We start from the raw sequence: 25,912 nt of genomic DNA on the forward strand, positions 1-25,912 counted from the left end.
TCTGCTCTTCTGAGCTTCAATGTTCCCATCGGCATCAGGAAGTCGATTTATTATCAGTTTATTTTCTACAAATAAATAAGCAACAGAAATGAATGACATTTGTTCTGATCTTATTCAGCTTTACAGATGAAAACCACACAGTGATATTAAGAGTAATGTATTTATTAGAAATTATAACCACCTTGACAGTCCTTTTCATAATCAAAGTCTTCCTCTTCATTGAAACATATAATCCAACCTTGTCATTTATGTTTCCACATCCATTGTTCATAATATCCAGTCATCACATTTCCAGTAAAGAGCAGACTCCTGATCGTTTGTATTGTTCTAAGTCTCTGAGTTCTCTTATTATCAGAACTTTCACTTCTTTAGGAGTCTTATCATTACTTTGCAGTTCCTCGGTCATGGTGCTTGTATCTTGTTTTGTTTTTTCAGGTGCCTGTTTTGCAAATTCAGCAGTTTTTTTTCATTAAATGTTCATTGGAAATACACACCAGTCCTCTTTAGCTTCTTCAAAACGGGCTTTGTTTTACTATCTATACAGAGCGTGTGACATGTTGTGATATGATGTCTCTGAATACTCACATTCTTCATTTGGAGGAATTTATAACTTGCTGTTCAAGTGTTTGCAGCTCCTCTGCTGGGGCATCTTCACCGTCTCTACCTCTGCCAGCTGTTGTTCTGGTGTAGGTTCAGTGTTACATCTCTAGCCCACTTATGATTAAATACTCATTCTTGTGTATTATTCAAGGCCCTCGATTCGCTGTTCCAAGCCGTCTATTTTCTTGTCCTTCTCCTTTATCAGGTTTTTTAGTTGTTTTATCTAATTTATTAGGACATGTAGCATACCTTGCTGTTTAGTCACTTTGCTCAGTTCGTCCAAAATGAAATTTGGCGATTTCCTGATCTCCTCCGACTCCTCTTCAACTCATGAGTTTGCTTTTTTGGTGGCATTTTCAGATCAGTGAGATTGCTATTACCTTCATTAGCACTGCAATAAAATATCAGTGCATGGGCTCAGGAACACTTCCAGAAACCAGCGTCTATGAGCAGCTCACTGTATTAGTTGTTTTAAGAAACAACTAAAAACTCATCATCTTAGACTTGCTTTTGTTAAGTCTTTTTTTTAGTGCTCCGTTTTTATTTTATTTTATTGTGAAGCACTTCGTTATCCTTGTCTTGAAAGGTGCCATATAAATAAAATGTTGCTTACTCCTGAGCTACGACCTCCCCCCATGTGGAAGTAAGCTGGAGGCTACGCACCCAATCAGACATCAGGCCTGGCTGCTCACTAAACTTGTGAATGTCTGAGTATTTTCTAAATTCTTCTTCTGTGCGTCTCTAACAGGTGAAGATTCTTATCAAATGCCACACAGACTCACAGAGGCCCCAAACAAGACTCTGAATCCAGGATAAAGCAGTTCAGTGAATGTTGTGCTGAAAGTGTGGAGGTGGATCAGAGTGTCAGAGGAGACTCTGTAGAAGGACAGAGTGCCAGAAGGACAGTCCACATACACTGCTACTCTGTTAGAGACAGAGGAGGAGGAGGAGGAGGAGGAGGAGATGGATGTTTGTCTGTTGTTGTGTCTGACAGAATGAGGACCATCATCTGTACAATACAAACTCCAGGACTGATCATTCCATCCAAACAAACAATGTTTAGCATTTTCTTTCCTTCTAATGCTTCTGTAACTCACTGATATATAAACGTCTCCTCTCCACTCGACCTCCCAGTAACAGCGACCAGTCAGACCATCTCTACACAATAGCTGAGGATGGAAGTCAAATCTGTCTGGATGATCAGGATATGACCGATCCTCCTCCACACGTGCCACCTTCCTGTTGTTGTCAGACAGTTTCAGTTTTGTGTTCACTGTGTTTGTGTCGAATGTGAGTTGACAGGAATCTGATGGAGAGAACAAACACAATCCAGCTGCAGTTATTGATCCACCATTTGTTCATTGATTGACATTTTGATGATGACTCCTGACATCAGAGATGTGAATGAGTGATGTGACAGTTTGAAAATGGTTGAATGTGAGCTGCTTTGTTTTATGAATCACATTAAAAACACACTTACACTTCCTCAGACCTGGTCTCAACCATCGGACTCCAGCAGGCTCCACCCTGAAAGGAGGAGGGGGGTCAGACCAGCACAGTCTCTTTCAGCATGCACACATGGGCATTACATCGATCTCATACACATAATGTTAGACACTGATGAAGTCTGTATGACAGAAAGTGAAAGCTTACATTGAAAGCTCAGGACACTGGATGAGAGACCCTGAGTTAGATCAGTCTCTGGAAAGATAATTAAAGCCTCATTATACTGACTAATACCAAATTTAAAAAGTTCCCGATCAAAACCTCCAAAAGTTGATTTTGTTCATCTGGATGTAGCGTTTTCAGTGGGAGAAACATTTCAACATTTTCAAACCCCTAAAACACGCTGCGCCAAAAATATGCACATTATATGTTGCATGGTTGGATTTTAAGAAGAATAATTTTTTTGATTATGCAATTTATTGAAAACAACACTTGCTGCATATTTCAGAGTGGCCTTTTATTGTGGACAGTCTAAGGCACACCTGTGCAATATTCATGCTTTCTAATCAGCACCTTGACATGCCACACCTGTGAGGTGTGATGGATTATCTCGGCAAGTGAGAAGTTCTCACTAACACAGATTTAGACAGATTTGTGAACAATATTTGATAATAATGGGTAGGGATGGGTATTGATAAGATTTTCACGATTCCGATTCCAGTTTCGATTCTGTTTAACGATTCGATTCTTTATCGATTCTCTTATCGATTCTTTTTTTTAAAAAAAAGGAGAACACTAAGGTCGATTAGCTTAGAACTTTGTTTTATATCTTCTCTTTGAACAAGATAGAAATTTAGGAGTAACATGGCCTTACAAACCCAACAGTGAGATCTTAAGAGATCCAGCCTATGGCTCTTCAATGGGGCGTCACAGGGTCCCCAGGAAAAAAAATGGTAAATGTAAAATAATAAAATAAATATTCTTCTGTAGCAATAACAAAGTATAACATAAATTATTCTGTAGCAATTACACAAGAATATCCAGTAATGTCCCTGCCTACAATTAAACACATTCACTTACCGAAAATCGGGGCATCTGCTGTGGCAAATAGGTGCAAGCCTTTGACCACAAACTGAGTCACTGCTCGGTGACATTTGTCTATCCTGGCCTGAAAGGAGACGCTACCGGTAAACTGCAGCGAGAACTGCCAGCATCTGAGCCAGCCAGACTCTGTCTCTCTCATCATGGTCACCTAAATGCACAGTAATGGCAGGTTTTGTGATAAGGCAGATCGCGCTAACATAATATGCACTGTTAGTTGATTATTTACCTGCCGCATTAACGGGAGAGGACGTGCAAACGTTACCGCTGCTGCTGTGTTGAGATTCACGAGTCCGGAGCGGAATTAAAATTACGACATTCATTTCAGGTCATCGCGTGTTTTGTGAGCAAATGCTTTTGCATATTCGTAGTGTTTCCTCCCTTAAATGAAATATCTACTTTGCAAGTATTGCAAGTTGCCCTGTTGTCATCCGTTCTCGTAAAGTATAACCAAACTTTTGAGCGTTTGAGCCGCCATGTTTCCTGCCAGGTAAATGACGCTCCGCAACGTGGTGACGTCATTCGGGGCGACTGGAATCGATAAGGGAATCGTTTGAAAAAACGGCAAACAATTCCAAGGAACTGAAACAGTGGGAACCGGTTCTCAACAAGAACCGGTTTTCGATACCCATCCCTAATAATGGGTCCTTTGTGTATGTAGAAAATGTTTCAGATCTTTAAGTTCAGCTCATGAAAAATGGGAGCAAAAACAAAAGTGTTGCGTTTATATTTTTGTTTAGTGTATGTTGTGTAATAAGATTATCATTTGGTTGCCTTAAGTTTAGTTATGTTTCACGTATGTCTTCTGTATTAGTCTGTCATGTTTCTTGTCTTCTTGTCCATGTTGTCATGTCTGCGTTCCATGCCGTTTCCTGTTTTATTGTGTTTTGCTTCCCCTTGTCTTGTTAGGTCTGATTTATTCCAGCTGTGTTCCCACCTGTTCCCCATCTCCCCATTATCTGATTGTGTACTAGCCCTCTGTCCTCCTTTGTTCAGTGTCAGGCCATCTTTTGTCTTTTGCGCCATGTTTCTATGTTCCAGGTATCTTTGTATCCATGCCAAGTTTCATGTTTTTTTTCATGTTTTTGTTTTTTATGTTTATCTTTAGTTTCCTCAGTTTAGGTTATTGTTTATTCTTGTCTTTGTTTGCCTTATATATTACTTTGTATTTCTTCATCAGCCACATTAAACAGCTCGCTTTTTGTTAATACTCAAGTTTTGGTTCCACGTTCCTCTGTGTCTGCATTTTGGGTCCACTCTTCACAAATTCAAACAGTCTGCTTCAGCTCACTGTGGCAAATGAATTATAAATATTAAATATTATATTGATATTGGTCTACTTAGTCATAAAGTAATAGAAAAAAATATATTGCCAGTATAAAAAAAGCTACACAGAGAACTTTCAATCCTTGTTTGTGCAAAACAATCAAATAAAAATCCTATTGTGATATTAAATAAACCACTCTAGCCTCAAGCACAGCAGTGTGTGGTACTAAAAGTAAAAAAACAAAACAAACAAACAAACCAGTGTTCATTTATTTAACATTCACACGAATATAAGACTTGTTTTTCTTTTATATGGCTTGGAGCAAAATTTATATATATATAAAAAAAAGCTCCTTGATGTGTGAAGAAATTTCTCCTATTTCCTCGAGTGTCTCTTTCTCCATTGCCAGACACTTTGGCTGCCAAAGGCCACTTCATACCTGAGTGTGTCCAGTTGGAGCTGCTTCAGCAGCTTCACCCCTGCCTCTCCTGGATCATTGTAGCTCAGGTCCAGCCCTCTCAGGGTGGAATGGTTGGAGTTCAGCACTGAGATAAGAACAGTACAACCTTCTTCTGTGATCAAGCAGCCTGACAATCTGCAGACAGCACATGTGACAGATACTATAAGAGAACAGTGACGCAGTCAAATAGCGAGAAACAATACCTCCACAAAACAAATATGTGATCGATTGAAGCACAGAGTTAGCTTTAACAGAGATATTTTGAGCTAAAAGTTTATTTGTTCAATTAATGAAACTATTAAACTAAGAATTAGGACAAGCCCTACACAAAGTAGAACTGATGCTCATATGAGTGTCATTAGTTTTGTAGGGATTTAAGCACTACTTAAAAAGTGGACCAGATAATTACTCTCAATAAAAAAGCCTGGTGTAAATTACTGTAGTTGATTCTGAGGAAAATGTGAACATCTGTAATAAATTACATCAAATTAAAAACAACAACAAATCGACGCTACACAGTCTGTGTGAAAAGAAATCCTCTTATTAGATGAAGTTTTAATAATATTGCATAATATAGCAGAATAAATCAACAATAGCCATGGTTAGCCATGGTTAGCCACATAGGTTAGCATTGAATATGATTTAAATGGACTTTATATGCAAAGTTTGAAGAATCCTGACCTGAACATTTCCAGTTTACAGTATGGACTCTCTAGTCCACCACACAGTGTTTTCACTCCCGAGTCCTTCAGGTCATTATTATTCAGGTCCAGCTCTCTCAGACTAGAGGAGTGGAAGCTGAGAACTGAGGATAGAGTGTCACAGATTCTGTCCGAGAGGTTACAACCACTTAGTCTGTTGAGACAACAACAGGTAAAAAAAACCAAACAAACACACAAACCAAAATAAACAAACAAACAAACAAAAAAACTTTAAAATGTGCAGTCTATACTGATTATTAACTGTGCACATGCTAAATCCTTGCTGGTCTATTCCAAATATCCTTAAGACATTTAATTATTTATACACTTTGTGCATTATTTGCACAAAATAAAAATTATATTTTTTAACATCCGACTAAATCGCAGTGACGTATTTATGGTCATTTTATACTTTATACTTCATTTTTATTACAATAATATTAGCCCTCTGGGGTCCAGGGTATAATTGGCCGTTTTTGACTACTTTTGATTTTACCTCTATATTTCACCTTTAAAAACTGTTTATCTTACCTTGTTTTGTATCATTATTTTCAGCACAACCTCAAATATTTGAAATTTGAGTTATTTTTTCATTTTGGCATATTATATTAGCACAATCGATCTAAATTCAGACAAAAAAATTCAAAATCTGAGTAGAAAAAAGTTATATTTGTTACAGTAAAACCCACAAACATGTTTAACGAATCATTTTCATAACTTGAAATGCAAATAGAAATTGTACATTGCTAAAAATTATGCACAAGTTTTGCAAACAACAAAGTTATATGGTACTTTTTACCTAAAAATGCAGCCAAGGCCTCAGGCGTTTTTTATATAACCATTTAAATCTATTTACAGAACAATCAGGTGTGCTGCATCAAATGAGAAGGCAAAAAACTAGTTTGTGTTCAGTATAAGACAGAGAAGAACACCACAGGCCTAAACCCTGCAGGTCTGACAGCAGGAGGTGTATCAGTCTTGTTTTCCATGTGGGAACAACGTTTACACTGGAATCTGCCTTTGATGGCTTTTTTGGAGCAAATGTGACATTCAGCAGTATAACTGACACACAATACAAAACAATAACTACACAACACACTAACTCTAGCCTCCAAACACGCTAAACGTCACTAATGTCTCACATATGAAAACTCGCTCTCTCTCTTTCTTTCGCTCGCCTGCTTTCCGTCACGGGTGTCACTCCTAAAACTTCCCCTTCTCCCTAAACAACCAAGTGCCGCATGGTAAACTCTAACACCAATGGAGAAGGGGTGTTTTTTCCTTTTTTTTTCACTCGCAAGTGGCGAGTGTTTGCTAGCGCTGTCTGTAGAAAATGCAGTTTTTACCGTTCTTCCCATTCTTCCCGCTGTAAACACCACTGTTTTGTTCAGAAAAAACATCGTGTGTATTTTTTATCATAACTCTGGCTTTACGTGGCCAATTGACACAATTCAAAAACTGGTATATCGTTTGAAGTCCGTACTCTTGACCCAAATTGAAATGGAGACTGAGTCGCTGCATCTTGTAGCTGTGTTGTCTTAAATTGGTCATGTGATTTTGATGTGCCGGCGTGTCCGTTGACTGCAGAGGGTTAATACAATAATAATCAATTGATTGTAATTTAATTGCAATAAATTGTTTTACCTGTAAAACAAAGTTAAAGTCTAAAGTTGAGAACTGAAATACAAATTATTTGCATGTACTAAGGTTGGGTGATTAGAGGAATATATCGACTATTGACGACAGGCTCAATCGTTTTTACAAGGGCGATTTATTTATTTATTTGCCCATGAATAAGTTTGCTAATAATGTTGGCTGAAGCTAACAGAAGCAGTCAACAGAAACAAATAATAGCGCTGTTTTAACGTCACCCTCCTTCAGCTGTGAGCAAATGCACCCTCCTTAGAGTGCTGGAGCGATTTACTCAAATAAGAGAAAGAAAGAACGGCAGTAGCCTATGTTCAAAAAAAACCAAAAGCATTTTATCAAATAAAAAAAACCACAATGGTGGGGAGGGAAACAAAGAGAAACTGGCTTATTTTTTCCAATATAACCGTGTTTGCAGGCATTTCCAGTGTTTATCTGTCTTACACACTCGACCAAACAACTCCTCACTGAGGTAACAGTCTATTTCTATCTGTGCCTTCTCCTCCAGGGTGCAATTTGGCAATTACTTTGTCCATGTTTGGACTTCATCTGTGTTCTAAACGCGCAAATCAGTATGTGCATCATTACGTTGCTCTGCCCATCAAAAAGTCTGTGCATACGTGAATATATTGCCTGCATCGGTTGGAAATTTTTTTACATATCGCCCAACCTAAGCATGTTCTTTGGAAATAGTGGTTCAAAGTAATGCAGTCCACTTTCAATCCTCCTTGTCCATATCATTAAAAGCAGCCAAATATAGTAATAAAACATTGGCAGCTTAGTCATTTGTAAAGTAGTAAACCAGTAAAAAAAACAACAAAAAACAATACAAACCCCTCCCAAAACACTTGGCATGGCTTGTTATCCAGAGGTGGTGGGGAAAATATGAATCCTCAAAAACATACCCTCTGCTTATTCGGTTCACATTTATATTCATAATCATATGGACAAATGGGCTGCATGAGACTACGAAGCTACAGATTCACAAACCCTTCACTTATTTCTTGTTCACGTTCAAGCAGAATTCCTATAACGAGCTAAATGAAAAAGGCTACTTTATGTGTGACTGTAAGAAAAACTTTCAAAATCATCTTCCTCTATCAGACACTGTGGCTGCAAACAGCCTCTGCACACCTGAGAGTGTCCAGTCGGAGCTGCTTCAGCATCTTCACCCCTGCCTCTCCTGGATTATTGTAGCTCAGGTCGAGCTCTCTCAGGTGGTAATGGTTGGAGTTCAGTGCTGATGTCAGAGCAGTACAACCTTCTTCTGTGACTGAGCAACTTGACAATCTGCAGACAGCATACATGACAGAAACTATTAAACTATTAGAAAAAAGTTGAACTGGTGCTCACGTGGTAAATGGTAAATGTACTGGTTCTTAGATAGCGCTTGTCTACTCTACTTGAGCTCTCTCAAAGTGCTTCATGAGTGTCATTTCTTTAATTAAAGAGAAAAAAAGATCCTAAACAGACCACATGAAAAGAAAGTAGTGAGAAAGTCCTGATAATTTAATATGTAATATCTAGGATCTCAACTAGAACAATTTTACACATATCATGAAAAATTTGAAGAATTGTAACCTAAGTTTTTCCAGTTTAGAGTGTGGACTCTCAAGTCCCCCAGACAGTACTTTCACTCCGGAGTCTTTCAGGTTGTTGTTACTCAGGTCCATCTCTCTCAGACAGGAACGGGAGCTGAGTAGTGAGGATAGAGTTTCACAGATTCTGTCTGAGAGGTTACATCCACCAAGTCTGAGGAGACAACAATGGACAAGAAAATAATAATATGTGAACTGCACAGCATGAACTTTTGATTATACATGGACTATATAAATCATCAACTTAGCACATGCTAAATTGTTGCCAGTTTACCCTAAGAAACCCGATGACACAATGAGCTTAGACATTAAGTGCAGCTTCTAATTGGCACATAAATCTTACATCAAACCAGACAGCACACAACTGTGCTAAACAGAATAACAAAAACAGTGTGTTTAAATCATGAAAACTTTATGACTTACAGCGCTATGCTGGAGCATTTAATCACTGGCAGGAGCCTTAGGAAAGCCTTCTCTGAAGCAGAGTATTTCTTCAGGTCAAACACAACCAGATCTTTTTCTGATGATAATAAGATAAAGACCAGAGCTGACCACTGAGCAGGAGACAGTTTGTCAGCAGCGAGACTTCCTGATCTCAGGGACTGTTGGATCTCCTCCAATATAGAATGTTCATTTAGTTCATTAAGACAGTGAAACAGGTTGATGCTTTTCTCTGCAGATAGATTTCCACTGAGCCTCTCCTTTATGTGTTGAACTGTTTCCAGATTGGTCTGTGAGCTACATCCTGTCTGTGCCAGCAGCCCGTGTAAAAGACTTTGATTGGTCTGAAGTGAAAGACCCAGGAGGAAGCGGAGGAACAAGTCCAGTTGTCCATTTGAACTCTGTAAAGCCTTATTCACAGCACCCTTGTACAAGCAAGTCTCTGCAGATTCTTCTTGCAAATTCTGGGTGGTTTCCTGTTGCTTTTCCAGTAAATTCACTCCAGAGTTGATGAAAGTCAGATGGACATGAAGAGCAGCCAGAAACTCCTGAACACTCAGATGGATGAAGCAGAACACCTTGTCCTTGTACAGCCCTCTCTCCTCTTTAAAGATCTGTGTAAACACTCCTGAGTACACTGAGGCGGTGCTGATATCGATGCCACAGTCTGTCAGGTCTGATTCATAGAAGATCAGGTTGTCTCCCTGCAGCTGCTCAAAAGCCAGTTTTCCCAGAGACTCAACCATCTGTTTGCTCTCTGGACTCCAGGTTGGATCTGTCTCCATTCCTCCATCATACTTGACCTTCTTCACTTTTGCCTGAACCACCAAGAAGTGGATGTACATCTCAGTCAGGGTTGTAGGTAGTGCTGTCCTTGTTTCCTCTTTTCTCTTCTTTCCCACATCCTCCAGAACTGTAGCAGTGATCCAGCAGAAGACTGGGATGTGACACATGATGTGAAGGCTTTGTGATGTCTTGATGTGGGAGATGATCCTGCTGGCTTGCTCCTCTTCTCTGAATCTCTTCCTGAAGTACTCCTCCTTCTGTGGGTCAGTGAACCCCCTCACCTCTGTTACCATGTCAACATACCCAGGTGGGATTTGATTGGCTGCTGCAGGTCGTGTGGTTATCCAGAGGTGAGCAGAGGGAAGCAGGTTCCCTCTGATGAGGTTAATCAGCAGCACATCTACTGAGGTGGACTTAGTGGGGTCTGTCAGGATTTTAGTTTTGTGGAAGTCCAGAGGAAGTCGACACTCATCGAGGCCATCAAAAATAAAGACAACCTGGAAGTCTTCAAAGCTGCAGATTCCTGATTCTTTAGTTTTGGTAAAGAAGTGATGAACAAGTTCCACCAGGCTAAAGTTTTTCTCTTTCAGCACATTCAGCTCTCTGAAAGTGAATGGAAATATGAACTTGATGTCCTGGTTAGTTTTTCTTTCAGCCCAATCTAGAGTGAACTTTTGTGTTAGGACTGTTTTCCCAATGCCAGCCACTCCCTTTGTCAACACTGTTCTGATTGGTTCATCTCTTCCAGGTGAGGCTTTAAAGATGTCTTCTTGTCTGATTGTTGTTTCTGGTCCATCTGGTTTTCGTCTCCTGAATGTTGTTTCAATCTGTCTGACCTCATGCTCATCATTGACTTCTGCAGTCCCTTCTGTGATGTAGAGCTCTGTGTAGATCTGATTCAGAATGGTTGGATTTCCTGCTTTAGCGATCCCCTCAAACAGACACTGGAACTTCTTCTTCAGTTGAGATTTAAGATTATGTTGACAAACTGGAGCAAATCTGCCTGAAAACAGACAATATGTTACCTGATTAAGTTATATATTAAATATCCCACCATTTAATTCTTCTAAAGAATGAGTGTTTACATATGTGCTGGTGTAATCCTTCAGACATTAGTAAATGTCTTAGTATAACCAGCAGCTTATATGTTTAGAAAAATCCTCTTACTGCTCAGCAGGCGGTCAGCCAGCTCATACTGCTTCATTCCTCTCAGAAACTGCAGTGTGATCTTTATAAATGCCTCTCTGTTGCTACTCCTTTGCTCTTCATCCTCACACTCCAAAATCTCGTTATCCTCCGTCTGGCAGTTTAAGCATTCTGAATAATCTGGATACAGAACTGTCTGGATCTTCTTTAACTCATTCTTCACAAAAGTGATGATTTTCTCCTCCAGGAGCTGGAACAGAAATTTATATGAATGACTCAATAAATCTGAAATCATAGATACAAACATTAGAACCATGTTGAAAACAATTACAATCCAGCTGAAATTAAAATCTGTTTTATCTATACATCATTCTAGGGCTTCATGTGGTGTCAGTTTGCTGTTTTTAGATCCCCATTAAAAGCTGAATAAATTAACTTTAGACCTTGGTGATGGAGGAAAATGTCTCGGGGAATGTTAAGATTCCTGCTGAGCACTGCAGGTCTGCATACACCATTTCTTTTGTTTTGCACTCAATGCTGCATTCATGTGGGCATTCACACCCATCAATCTGGGAAGAGTTTTAAAGCAAGTTGAAAACAAGTTGAAGGCCATCATCCTAAAGATTATTCACAAGTGGAAAATAATCAAGTCAGCTGCTAGTCTTCCAAGGTGTGGATGTTGCGGCAAACCTGGTTAGACTGCATTAGACTGCACTACATTTACAAAAAGGAGAAACAAATATTGCAAGTTTAGAAGGGTTGTCAGGAGAAAGCTCTTCTTTCTGAGAAGAAAACAGCACAGCTTAGGTTTGTAAAGCTGCATCCAAACAAACCACAAGACTCTGAATGGATGACACCAAAGTGGAGACCTTTGGTCATACCACACAATTTTGTGAAAACCAAACACAGGATCAGCACTAAGGAGCCGAACCCCAACCCTGAAAAACAAACAAATCCCATAATCCAACCTCCACTAAACTTTACACTTGGCACAGTGCAGTCAGACTTTCATTCCCAGTTGCTTCCACTTTATTATAATACAACTTTCTGTAACGATTTAAAAGTATTTTTTAAATAAAACTAACAAGTGGTTTAGAAATATTAGAGCTTGAAATACAACTTTAAATAAAAACAATGTAAATACCATACAGTTATATTTTTGCTGCTGCACCATCTGAATTTTGAAGCTATTTTCAAAAATAGTCACGCTTTTTACTTCTGTGTTTGGTTGTAAGAACATGCATAAAATTTTTAAGAAATGACCGTGAACAGATGTAAAGTACTGTTTGTATATTTACAGACCATAAATATGGAGTCCAGGTGTGTTTGATGCTGCTGGGGAGGCTGATCACTGGGAACCTCTGAGGTCTTCTTGTTCTCTCTGTAGAGAAATCATGAAGATGAATAAATAAGAGAGAAAAAAAGACTTCTCAGAAAAACTATTTTACAATCCCACCTTCCTAATTAAGAGGAAAGGAAAACCATGTAATCATGTTTTACCAGTGTTAGAATTTTTTACAGTGATGATTTGAATTTGTTTTAGCTTGATTACCAGCAGCTAAGACAGACGTTCATATGAGATAGAATCACGGCACTGATGGACTTCTTTGAGACATTAATAATTGATTTGTGGCTACTAGGTGCAAAATACACCAAACTGGATTTAACATCATTCATAACTTTAGGCAATTTTTTATTAACTGTGACTGTAACTTTCCCCAAAATCTCTAAAATAACCTGTGGGATGCACCAGGACCAATTTTAAATTGCATCTTCTTGGATCTACCGCTTACCTCTTGGAGGCATCATGAGGAGATGTGTCTATAGTTATGGCACATCTTTCTGTGGCTGTCTCTCCTGATGACACACAATCAACCTATTCCTTTTTAACTGTAGTTTAGTATCAATGCTTGGACGTCACAAAACTTTTTATTACTCATCTGAGATTACATTTGAATCATAGGTTTGGAAGCTTAGAGAAAGGAAATTAAAGCAAGTCTCTTGGACTTTACCTAAGCCATCAAGAAAAAGAAACCTATAAGTGATTTGTGGCTTAGATTTTAACTTCAAAGGCTTCTAAAACAAAGGCTGCCAGTAAAATGGCAAAAGCCCCATAGCCCTTTGTTCTGTGCCTAAATGGTGGGGCAATTAGGAGCAGCTGGTTAAAAAAGAAGAGTCTCTATTGACATCCAATTCTTAATAGCAGTAAGGGCTGCCTCCACTTAGCAAGACCTGATGCCACTTGAGTGGTTGCTACTAACATTGTTTCTGAGCCAAAGTACAAAGTTTACACCTGCTGGACCAGCTTTCTGACAGAAAAGCCTCTTACATCAGTGGTTAGGTTTTTGAAAGTTTACTGAAAAAATAAAAATATATACAGATATAGATTACCTTTCCACAGCAGAGTTTTGTCCTTTAAAATTAGCACCAATACTCTTTGACCAGTCACTCTTTAAGGACACACAGCTGGGTTCAGGTCCAGGTTGGTTCCTGTGAATAATGATGGAGCAGTGATGTGAGTGCTGAGCTGTGTGAGAATAGATTATCGTATTATCGCAGTAGTAGGGATTTAGTTGTTGAACCATGGTAAAGCATTATATTCATTATTCATTTAAGTAGGTCATAGGTCAAGTTACTAAACATTCACACATAGAGCACACACATAGAATTGGAAGAATAGGTCAGAGATGTATGTGAGAAGCAGGAGCGACAGAAAGCTGCCGTTAGTGGGATAAGGAGTTGATAAGCCAAACCCAGGAGAATATAGTGTGCGAAGAAGTGGGCAGCAAGGACACAAGATAGGGAGGCAGGAGACAGAGAAGGATCACAAGGTTGTTGATGTCTGTGTATAAATGTGTGCTGCTGGGATGGCCCCAGCGGATTTTGATGTTGGATGCTGAGCTGTGAAAATCCCCATGTACATGTAATAAAATTAATTGATTGTTTATCTTGAGAAAAGACAGGAATGGAATATTACACTGTTTCATGATACCTTATATTGCTGATTTATAAAGAAATACTGTTTGCATAGAATCATGGCCCGCTTTGTCTGATTAAGGAGAACAAAACATGGTGAAAGCCAAGGTCATAACTGAAGCTCACTAAGGCTACGTCCACACTAGCCCGGAGATATTCGAAAACGGCGTTTTCATACGAAAATGCTCCGTGTCCACACTAGCGTTTTCAGTCGTTTTCACAGAGTTGCGCGTCCACATTGAAACGGCCGAAAACGCTTATGTTCCAGTACTGCGCATGTGTGAAACGCAAGAAGATTTGACCTGCCTCATTTCTGTCTGCCGCTTATTTACTTTCCAACTCATAGAAACGCCGTGGCAAAATGTTGAGGAAAAACACCGAGTTTTTTAAATGGACTAACAATGAGGGGGAGTTGTTGCTGTGAATAACACAAAAGTACAAAGTTGCAAAAACGAGTTAGAATTAAAGAATTTGAAGAAAAGCTATCTGGAGCATGTACAAACTGATATTAATCTTTAATAGGACTGTCAAAATTCAGCACAAACAAAACAACTGCTGTATAATGCCCTCCGCTATCTTAGCTTAATTGGTCACATGACTGCATCACATGACTAACATGCGTCATCGTTTTAGAAAATCTGCATTTTCAATGTCCACACTGTGATGCGAAAGCATCATTTTGAAATGTATGCGTTTCCGAGAGCATTTTGAAAACGCTGCGCTTTCCATCAGCAAAAACGCCGTGTCAGTGTGGACGGGAGGCCAAAACGGAGAGAAAACAATGGACATAGCCTGAGAGGGAGAGAAAGAATGTGAATGTTTAGGTTTTATGAGTCGGGTGGGGGTTGAGGCTATAAGAGTGTGTGTAACTGTCAGACACTTCAAGATCTGCAGGACCCCCTCCTCTGCACATCTCCCGTCCGGATGATTGTATTGCTCAAAGAGTTTGTATGGAATAAAGAGAATTGTATTGATTAAAGAGATTGTTGAGTGGGCATTAAAACACCGAGTGTTGTTCTTCCTTCAGCCCGAAGATCAAAGAATTGTTTTTTTAACAGTGTTTGAAAGTTTACTGAAAAAATAAAAATATATACAGATATAGATTACCTTTCCACAGCAGAGTTTTGTCCTTTAAAATTAGCACCAATACTCTTTGACCAGTCACTCTTTAAGGACACACAGCTGGGTTCAGGTCCAGGTTGGTTCCTGTGAATAATGATGGCGCAGTGATGTGAGTGCTGAGCTGTGACATGGAGAAGAGTCATGGACAGTTAGAGATGGTCCTCTCCCCTCTGAGCTTTGGTCTGGCTCTGTTCTCATAGCAAAGTGTGAAATGGACACAGTGCACACACAGCGTATCTATTACACACTTTGTCGTGATATTGGGTTGTATCATAAGTGAAGAAAAGCAATGCGAGGCCTCACTTATAAAGTGCTTTACAAACCTGAACATCACAGCTAACAGCTGGATTTTCCTGTATGTAGTCATCTAGCCAAACAACAAAGAACCACTTACTGCCAAAGAGACAGACATGAAAGTGGACAATATATCCTTGATTTCTAAACATAAAACTGTTGTTGCAGCCAGGGCCAACTGATAATTTCTGATAGGTTTCTATTTGGAGGTATAAAAGGGATTTGTTTTAAAGCACTCATTAGATTCACTAATACTCTGCACAATAGGAAAGCTCAAAGAACTCAGTGAAGATCTAAGGAGAACTACAGATTTACACAGATAAATCCCAACAGTCATATGACCCCGTATAGGGAGGCACTTTGGCGACAATGAAACATCATCAAGTAGTTCATTTAAATCAGACACCAAATTGTTTGCAATTAGAGTTCATGTTACTATCAGCTTACCTCTCTGCAGCAAAGGGTTGTTCTTTAAAATTGCCACCAGTACTCTTTGACCCGTCACTCTTTAAGGACACACAGCTGGGTTCAGCTCCAGGTTGGTTCCTGTGAATAATGATGGAGCAGTGATGTGAGTGCTGAGCTGTGACATGGAGAAGAGTCATGGACAGTTAGAGGTGGTCATCTCACCTCTGAGCTTTGGTCTGGCTCTCATGTTCCCCACACAGAGTGGTTTTAGAGGGAGGGACTCCCTCCTCTCTGTCCTCACACTGATCCATGCTGCTGAATTCACATCCACATCAGCTCACACACACTTTCTACCTTCACCTGCAGAGGAAACACAAATCATTCATGTGCACATCAACTGAAATCCTCCTGTCATGAAGCACAGCACATATGATACATTCAGTTTAACTGGAACCTCCAGTCCATTTTCAAACATTTCAGTTGATAACTGAAAGTATGTATCGCTCTTTTTTTTCTTTTGAAGGACATGCTGCAAACCATGCTGAGTTTTCAGGTAAAAGCTGGGAATTACATTGTTGGTGTGAAAACCTTATATTATGTCATTTTATTTAATAGACTAAATTACAGAAATGAGAACAAATTGTCTCTTTATCTTAACAAAATACCCAAAAATACAATTTCAATTTAATTTAATTTAAACTGGTTCTTTGCCAAGTTGATCTGTAGACACAGATCAGGCATCTAACCCAAGGGTTAGATGCCTTTTTATGCTTGAATGATTCGCACGTCAGTCTTCAGTGGCTTAGCAAACAAACGATAAAAAGATATTCTTCTGAAGGCTCAGGTATAAGAACTGGACTGAAAATGAGTAAAAAGTAGCTAACGTGTAAAGAAGAGCTTTCAAAAGACCTTTGGAAAGCCTGGAGAGCTATTTCTCAAGAACACTTTAAAAAAGTTGATTCTGTTCATCTGGACGCAGCGTTTTCAGTGGGAGAAACATTTAGTCACTCATCCAAGTGACTTCTTCAGACTCAGCTGACTGCAGGTTTCCCCAATCTTATAAACAGTACATTTGCATAAGGACTGAAACCAGCCCACTGAATGAACAATCGGCTGTGAGGTCAGTTCCTTGATCATTAATATGTAATGCATATTATGCAAATTGTCATGACCACTGATCAAAGACCACTGATCAAAGAGCATCAATCAATGGCCATGAGTACCATTCACAGAGAGTTCGGGAATGTCTGCAATCACAGCATTGTAAGATGGTGAAAGATGTACCCTTAGGCCCCCTCCTCGATTTAGGGCGGCCTAAGGGTAGTGACAGATGTTCCATGTCAGCTGGTTTCACATACTTATCTCCTGACATCCACCAACTCAAATTCATCCGATTAAACTACCAGGAAGAGAAGCACGTAACTGTATTGGACACTAATGGCTGTCATTTAAATCCTTAACGTGATCCAAACTGCTTCTGACAGTTAAACAGCCACCTACAGTAGCGGTTTTAGATACGGGCGACACGGGTGGTTGCCTGGGGCAGCATCGTGGTGGGGGGCGGCATCATGGGTATCGGCAAAAAAAAAGAAAAAATGCTGGTACTCATGCTGCCCCGACGTCAGCCAGCGCATATTGGGAATGGCATAAGCACCGATCGGTTTTCTATCGCCCATTTGCTGGGAGTAAGGGCGCCCTCCGTTTGCGAGGTGCGCCTGCTGCTTGTGGCATAGGGAGGAGAGGGCGGGGCGGCGGGGGATTTTCTGACCGGCTGGAGCAGCATCTAATAACCAACTCGCAAAATAAAACAAAATAAAAACAAACCAACAAACACGAAAACACCAGACGTTATGATACAGACTTATAATTTGCACCGATGTTTTTTCGAAATTCTATACACGAAAAGTGAGCGCGAGAGCCCTCGGTGCACCTGCTGAAGTCAAAGTAAAACTTTATTGTCATCTCCGCTATATAAGTACAGTATATAGAGAGACGAGAGGACGAGGCTCCAGTTACAGCAGTGCAAGTAAACAAACAATATATATAAGAAGAGTAAGAAAATAAATATACACTTTAGGACTAGGGGTAAAGGGATCAATAACAATTTAAAATTTGCAGTTTGATGATTTAAAGTCTCACACACAAGCCGTCGAAAGGGGAGGGGGGCCCTGCTGCTTCCAAATAGAGCCCATTTCATTTATAATGTTGTAAATCCAAGTCCATTATGTATTCATGATTTGAATCCTGGGTTGTGTGAAATCTCAGAAATGCACCCTAGACAAAGTGAAACTGTGAACTAAGGTGTAGGTCTATTAGGTTATGTTGTGGTGATCCTGAGGTTGAGGGATGGGTGTTCATACTGGAGTGCAAAATTAAAACCCATGGAAGATGGACAAGAAAAGTTGAAAGCCATCAGGTCCTCAGTTTAGAAAAAAGAGAAAAGAAGAGGAGGAGAAACGAGCAAAAGATACAGGTAAGCAGATGTGTCATTGGATAATGGCAGGTCATCCTGAAACAATCAGAATACTTTATTAACCCCTAAGGAAATTATGTGGGTTACAGTTGCTCCATGAAGAAATGGTAAAAATAGCAACAGTAACAGACTAAACTCCAAACAATACATTATGTTACAGATTTTAATATTAATTAGTCATTGTCAATAGTTGATTTGTCCTGTTCTCATTGTATGATGAATTATGATGTCTGTTTGGTAGCTGTTTGCATACTATGCATACTCTCTCTCTCTTCATATGTGTGTGTGTGTACAACAGTTTTATGTTAATGTACAATCCTTAACCCTTTAAGACCTACCATAGAACCAAGTCCGCCAGAGCTTATATTATATTTTTACATGGTGTGGTGCCATTTTTGGGAGCATTTCAAGTTGCTATACATCAATACAACAATTATAGCCCAGATTTTAATAATATGTATTCATTAAGTGCATAGTAATTACATAAATTGCAAAAAAGTGCAATAAACTACAAAAAAATTGAAAATCGTTTTTGCTTTTTTAACATATATTTCTAGTTAGAGAAATTTAAGAGGCTTATCCCTCAAAACTGTAAATACAAAAAAGTTGCACAAAATAGTTTCCTACCACAGGAAATTTATTTTGAGTGTCTTCATAGTTTTATTTTTGAAATACACCAATTTTTATACACTGCAGGAAAAGCGAAAATAAATATTATACTGCAAATTTGCAAAAAAGCAGCATATGCATCAAAATAAACCATTTCCAGCAGTGCAATATGAGTCCTAAGCATCCCAGAAACGACACAGAAAGTCATAAAGTCAAAGATAACTTTTAAAAACACCAGTATAGGCCCTGTGGCCCTGATGGTAAAAAAAAAACTACATTTCCGCGAAAATGACGCCACTTCCGGTTTCGGGCAGGTAATGGCGGACATGCAAAAGTTCGTGCTGACGTCTATTCCAACGTGGGAAGTGTTACAAACAGCTGATCGGATCGGCAAAGTGTGTTTCTGGAATATTATGTTTTTGTTGCTGCAAGCGCTTTTTATGCAGTTTTTACAAAGCTTTATGTGGAAGGAAACTGTGACCTAGGACAAGCTGATGGCATAAGATGTAAGTACAACTCCTCCGGTTTCATATGCAAAAAAAATTATTGCGCTAGCTTACGTGGTTGCAGAGCTACCGGGATTTAAAAATAGTTACGTAAAACAAAACGTGCCCGCTCCGACCGGCTCTAAAGGGTTAATATGTTTTGTGTGTGTGTGTGTGTGTGTGTGTGTGTGTGTGTGTGGGGGGGGGGGGGGGGGGGGGCAGAGGGAGTGTTCGCCCAGGGCGCCAAACAGGCTAGGACCGCCACTGGCCACCTACTACATTTATCAGTGACTGCAGGGAGGAGGGACTTGCCACTCTTCAGTTTCTACAGGACTTGAACGCATGATAAGGCAGGCTGGGACTTGCTGGGAGTCCCCTCCCTCCTTTTCAAATCAACTTTACTGAGACCCAGAAAATGCGAAACATGCCCCATACAGATAAAAAACTACAGACACAGCACAGACATTTCTCCTGTTTGCTCACAGACAGTCGCGGATACGTCGTTATGTTACGGAGCAGCTGCAGGGATTTATTAATCAAATCTGTCTGCGTCAGCCTCGGCTTGTCCCTGTACTTCCTGTTCAGATCATAAGAATAAAATAAATAAAGAGACGTTAAGTCTTGTAAATCGTTATCATAACTACCGCGAGTTACAAACGCAGAAAAGGTTTTAAGCTTCCGAAGTTTTAATAAAAGCAGTCCGAGGTTCTCCAGCGGCCAGCCAGCTTCTTCCCGTCTTCCCAGTTGCAGCTTTGAGTCCGTTAACGCCAACTGCGCAAACGGACGTGAGCTATCGAGGAAAACACGAAAGACTGATCCCTTACCTCCTACAGGAGACACATTTCTGTTCAATGAGCTCCAGCGAAATGAAAAGAACCAATCAAACAGGCGTTTGGGGGCAAACCCCGAACCATTCACTCGAGCAGAGCCGCGCGCGCGTTGTCCGATGCAACCAACCGAGTGGGTGTGCTATGACGTCTCCCTTTAGATTTCACAATTAATTTCACAGACTGTAGCCTTTAAACTTTAACCTGTAGCATTTACATATTTTTAAATCATCCAAACGTTTAAAGAAATACAGAGAAGATTGATATGTGTGCCATAGCTAGATAAAAATATATATTAACAAGGTAATATGTAATGCAGAATTTGTTTTCTTCCAATCAGTACCAAAAAAAGAAAAAAACACAGTACAGAATATGTTTATTTTTATATTTAACAGCATTCACAATACCATTAATCATAAACAGAGTTCTTATCACTTTTCATAAAATGTACAATGAGCTGCCATGGTATAATGAATTAATAATGTTAATAACCAACCATAAACAGCTGGTATAACAGAGCTCACGTCCACAGTTTAGCTAACAGGTTTTGTAGAATTCTTATTGTATTAGCTTGTTATTTACTTTTGAACTTAGAATATCACCTGCTTATATTTAAAGTAACCCAGCATTACAGATATATTAGGGCATTTTTTTAACCACTAGATGAAAGCAGAGACTTTAGTAGGTCGTTTAATCCTAAAAAAACAGCAACACTACACCTGTTTTCACATAACAGTCAAGTCAGTCATTGCTTCTCAAGCTATGTGAGGTGCACACATCATGCACACATTCATATCAGGTGGATCTGACTCACTTTGACAACAGAAGCTTCACATTAGATTAAACCTATATAGATTTCTTCTTACAGAGGTGGATGGTGGCTATTGACAGACAATAGTGACATACTTAAGTGCAATCTGATTTCTTTTGCTTGTAAACAATTTTAAATGGTAAATGGCCTGTATTTATATAGCGCTTTACTAGTCCCTAAGGACCCCAAAGCGCTTTACACATCCAGTCATCCACACACACATTCACACACTGGTGATGGCAAGCTACATTGTAGCCACAGCCACAATGCACTGACAGAGGCGAGGCTGCCGGACACTGGCCCCACTGGGCCCTCTGACCACCACCAGCAGGCAACGGGCGAAGTGTCTTGCCCAAGGACACGACCGAGACTGTCCAAGCTGGGGCTCGAACCAGCAACCTTCCGATTACAAGGCAAACTCCCAACTCTTGAGCCACGATCGCCCCTTTTTATACTATTTTCACAGTGTTAGTAAAATATCAGACAACTTTTTACATAAGTGACCAATGTTCCCTCTAATTTTTCATGTGTCTGAGCGAACGCACAAACTCCCTGAGCGATCCCTTGGACCACTGTGAGCAACAGCAGACGTGTGCACTGTGGTCACACCAGCATCAAATCCATCCAAGTTACATGGTTTATTAAAATAATCAATTACAGCATTTACATTTATGTTAGACTACTTTTAATTAACTGTTTTAGCCCACTTACAATGAAAATTTAAAAAATCTTGTTCATGACCTGTGTAGTATGTTAACACTATTGGAAGTAAGAATAACTTGAACTCCAATTTTGAAAACACAACTTTTTATTTATTTATTTTTTATAAAGCTCTGACTTGTATTATGAGTATGAGTCTGTGGTCTGGGAGAGAGTCCTGTAACTCTGTCTGCAAAATACAGTATATAATGACCAATGTTGGGAAATTAATTATATAGTTACTTCTTCAAAAAAGTTTTGCAAACAAAGTTTTTTGCAGCTGTTTACCTAAAAATGTAGCAAAGGCGTTTTTTTAAAATAAACATTTCAAAATATTTACAGAACAATCAGCTGTTCTGCATCAAATCTGATGCCACACAAATTATTTGTGCCACTCCAAAAATAATTTTTGTCCACTGAGATAAAGGAGAAAAACAACCTGATACCTGCAGGCCTATATTCTGTCTGATATCGGGCTGCTGTTGTGTTGCTTTGAACGTGTATTTTTTGGGGTTAAAAAAATGTGGTTTATTTGTTTAATAAATAATTTTGACCAGTAAACTTTCCCTGTTTAAACATGCACTATGGTTTGGTCTTTCTTTGCTTGTGACTTCTTGATGTTGGTAAATACAATAATTGAAAAATACCACGTTACATATAACAAACATATAATAATGCACATTATGGAGTATGCTTCTGCTGTGAGGTCCTGCCTCCATGTACTTATGCAATTAATCGCTAGACGGGTATATTTATAAATAATATTATATTAGGGAAATTTTCCTATACATATTTTTGACCTGGGGGCAGAATTGATTGTGAAATGGAAAGGGAAAATGCTTATGAACTTGCAGATGCATTTAAGGTAACCCTTTTTCATTTTTATTTAAGAAGAGAATTTGTTCCACTGTGCAAAGAGGCTGGAGTGCAGAAAAAGTGGTAGAGATGCAGTTATACATTTTACCTGGGCCCCACAAACTATCAGCTAAAGAGAATAAATAAATTAAATTGCTGCACATTTTGTAGACTAACATTTTAATATTATTTTAAAAAAAATATATATCTTTTTATAACATTAAATGTAACGAGTCAAATGGAAGTCTTTCTAAAGTTATTTAATGATATTTATATTATGAAAAGCAGATTTTTTGACATTTTAAGTTTTTCCCGTTTCCAGATAAAATAAACACGCACAAAACACAAGCAAACAGCCAGAACACAAAGCTGGAAAACCCACCCCATCGACCAAAATCAACTCAAAATACTCCCACACAACAGAACCTCCTCTATTCCTCGCTGGCTCCAAATCTCTCAGTAGAATGATCAGTGGTTCGCTATCTGTCACCATCAAAACGCTCCACAAATCCCGCGAATGAGTCACCTGCTTATAAACCATCCGGTCGTTAAGTCTGACGTCACTAGCCGTGTCTGGGCCTAAACTCCACTGCAGGTCCATATATCAAACGATCACTATGGCATTACTGAGAGTTGAAAAGCTGTCTAAAGTCTTTCATCTTTAATAAAATGATCAGCGTTCTGCTCTACCAGGTGTAACAATTGAGTTTAACATCCAGACATCCATGAAAACGGAATTTATGACATTTAACGGAGTTAGAAGTTAGCAGGAAGTTAGCTCGCTAGCTTCTATCTAAATACAATATAGCATGTCCTGACTGCGGGGTTTTGGAAACAAATTAAAACGTACAGCTCTGTTATCACTTCCAACATAAATGAAGACAGAAAACTAAACAGCAGTGACGTTTGTAGGGTTACTGAAGTTTGGCTAGCTGGTATATAATGATGTGCTACGTGACCGCTAGCGACAGGGCTATGTTAGCATAATATAAACAAGCTAACTTTTTTTCCACTCCATAAAAGTTAACGTGAGTGTTCTCGGTGGTCAGGAACAAATGTAATCGCATGGCAGGATGCTGTAAAAGGACCAAACTTCAGCCAGGAGAACAACTGAGATAATCCATCCACAATACGAGGTTAGTCATTCATATACTGCTGCATGGGCTGGGCTGTAGTTACATCCTAAGGTTTTAAAAACGGAGCTTAAATAAATGATTAGCGGTAATAAAAGCCGAGGGAGGTCAACAGTGATCACTGACTGTTTTAGGAGCTTTTTGAGATTGAATAGAAGAAAATACAAAACATTAAACATGTTAACAACACAAAAGCCATATTAAACGCAGACTACTTTAGGCCCGGAAGTAGGATTCGTCACGTCATCACTTAACGACCAGATTGAATCAGACACCGAAGCAGTTAGGTTCTAAATGAAGCTTCGGACATCACTGATCACGTGACTCTGGCCAAACGAATCAAGCTTCGACACAGTGCTTCTGAAGCAGTGTGTTGATTTTTTTGACACACGCACTTCAGCGTCAGCTTCAAGCGAGCCATCACTAGTATTCAGGAAGAAAACAAAACATTGCATATATTTTTTTATCATAACTCTGGTTTTACTGGATCTGCGCTGGTATAGTCTATGTCACGAGTTAGGGAGGACTCAGGCGCAGACGGGATTACATCCAATAAAGCGGTTTATTTACAGGTCACCAAAGTACAAGCTATATACAAGTGAAGAGGGAAACCACAGGGTCAGGGTCCAAAAAGCCAATTGGGGAAGGGGAAATCCTCTCACACTCTCCCACACGCTGTCACACTTGTACTCCACACAGGAAAGGCAGTTGGTCCGGGGAAACTGTTCACAATAAGGATTAATCACTAACGCGAAACTCTCAAATTGGAAATTAGCTCGTAAGACGAGAAGTAATACTGACTTGTCTCACTTAATGATCCAGTGAAGACCCGTTCTGCTTCCCAGCCTTAAATATCAGAGACTCCTCAGCTGAGTAATTGAGAACAGCTGTGCAGACAAGGCTGGGACTTGCTGAAGGCTCTTCCCAGGCAGAGTGTCGAGAGAGGGAGAGAGAGACAGGCACAAAACAAAAACAAACCAATGAAGCCCTGTGGGGCCAGCGAGGCAGACACAGGGACCATGACATAGTAAAAGTTCTCTTTAAAAACTAAACTAATATTTTCCACAAACTCCAACAAAGGTCCATCATTATCCAGGGTACCTCTTTTTCCACCCTATTCACTTATCCTTCAACGTGTCATCAGGTCCCTCTATGACCATTTCCATGAATAACAAGTGAAAGTCATTGTTTTCCTGCAGTTAATCATTTTAAGCTAAATGCAGAAAATCTTTCTCTCTCATGAAATTGATTGTTTTGGATTTCCATCTGCTTGTTGCCCTTTTGTTTCTGCCTGTTTGAGTTTCATAATTTCATCAAATACACCTAGCCATCCCTGTTTCTGTGTCTGGTTATCGAAGGGTATCTTCACCTCTCACAATCAGTTCATCTTCAACATCAGGCTCACCTTCAACTACTTTTGGGCCATTCTACAATAACAAGATTTTGTCTCATCCATAATTTTTTTTAAAAATACAATTCAGCTCTCAGGAAGCACTCAAAGCTGCATTTTCACATGTCCCTACTTATTGAAAAAATAAGCTATCAATCCAATTTTTTGTTTTGATTTCATTAATATGAACTTCTAGTAATTGTGAAATAGCTCAACTGAATGGAAAAATGAACAGGATGTAGCTTTGTGAAATAGCTCAACATATTTTAGAGAACAGTAACCATGCACTGCAAGTTGTTCCCTACAAGATATGTACATCCCTGTTATTGAAACCTAATTAGCCTGGAAAATTAAAACAAAAGTGAGTGAAAAACAGAAAGGAGTGAGCGAGTCACATACTAACATGATGGGTTAACCATCATGTTAACCATAGCAGAGTGTCGAGAGAGGAAGAGAGAGACAGGCACAAAACAAAAACAAACCAATGAAGCCCTGTGGGGCCAGCGAGGCAGACACAGGGACCATGACTTACGTGCTAACACTGAGATATTTTTCAGACTAGACTGAGTGTGTCATTCTAACTAATGTAACCCTGTTATCCATATTTCCAAAATAAAAAAAAATAACGGCAAAGTAC

General features: G+C 39.4%; 1 protein-coding gene across 5 annotated transcripts; it reads right to left on the bottom strand.

Moving 5' to 3' along the window:
- Window positions 1-146: 146 nt before the first annotated feature.
- Window positions 147-20,513, bottom strand: LOC146361491 (protein NLRC3-like). 5 transcript variants are annotated; one of them, XM_084920684.1, is made up of 14 exons: window positions 20,385-20,513; window positions 16,216-16,353; window positions 16,033-16,131; window positions 15,277-15,375; window positions 13,585-13,683; window positions 12,496-12,574; window positions 11,215-11,443; window positions 9,244-11,050; window positions 8,804-8,974; window positions 8,357-8,512; window positions 5,556-5,729; window positions 4,854-5,009; window positions 2,081-2,127; window positions 147-1,906 (listed from the first exon to the last, which is right to left on the bottom strand). In XM_084920684.1, the coding sequence occupies exons 2-14, from the start codon at window positions 16,302-16,304 to the stop codon at window positions 1,362-1,364; spliced, it is 3,750 nt and encodes a 1,249-aa protein (XP_084776810.1). In that variant the 5' UTR covers window positions 16,305-16,353; window positions 20,385-20,513; the 3' UTR covers window positions 147-1,361. The 5 variants fall into 5 exon arrangements, 4 of the variants coding, with proteins under 4 accessions (XP_084776810.1, XP_084776811.1, XP_084776812.1 ...); XM_084920685.1 differs by lacking the exon at window positions 20,385-20,513 and having other exon boundaries at window positions 16,216-16,308; window positions 16,348-19,691; XM_084920686.1 differs by lacking the exon at window positions 16,033-16,131.
- Window positions 20,514-25,912: the final 5,399 nt, after the last annotated feature.

The sequence above is a fragment of the Perissodus microlepis genome, chromosome 23 (assembly GCF_051167445.1).
Source record: "Perissodus microlepis isolate ML-2025 ecotype Zambia chromosome 23, ASM5116744v1, whole genome shotgun sequence".
Lineage (NCBI taxonomy): Eukaryota > Metazoa > Chordata > Actinopteri > Cichliformes > Cichlidae > Perissodus > Perissodus microlepis.

Bases quoted from the DNA above. Each gene is read 5' to 3' on its own strand.
- LOC146361491 (XM_084920684.1), bottom strand. From the start codon at position 16,304: ATGGATCAGTGTGAGGACAGAGAGGAGGGAGTCCCTCCCTCTAAAACC. The intron at 15,376-16,032 runs GTAAGCTGATAG...CATTATTCACAG, and splicing joins CAACCCTTTGCTGCAGAGAG to GAACCAACCTGGACCTGAAC. The intron at 2,128-4,853 runs GTATGAAGTGGC...TCCTCCTTTCAG, and splicing joins CTCCAACTGGACACACTCAG to GGTGGAGCCTGCTGGAGTCC.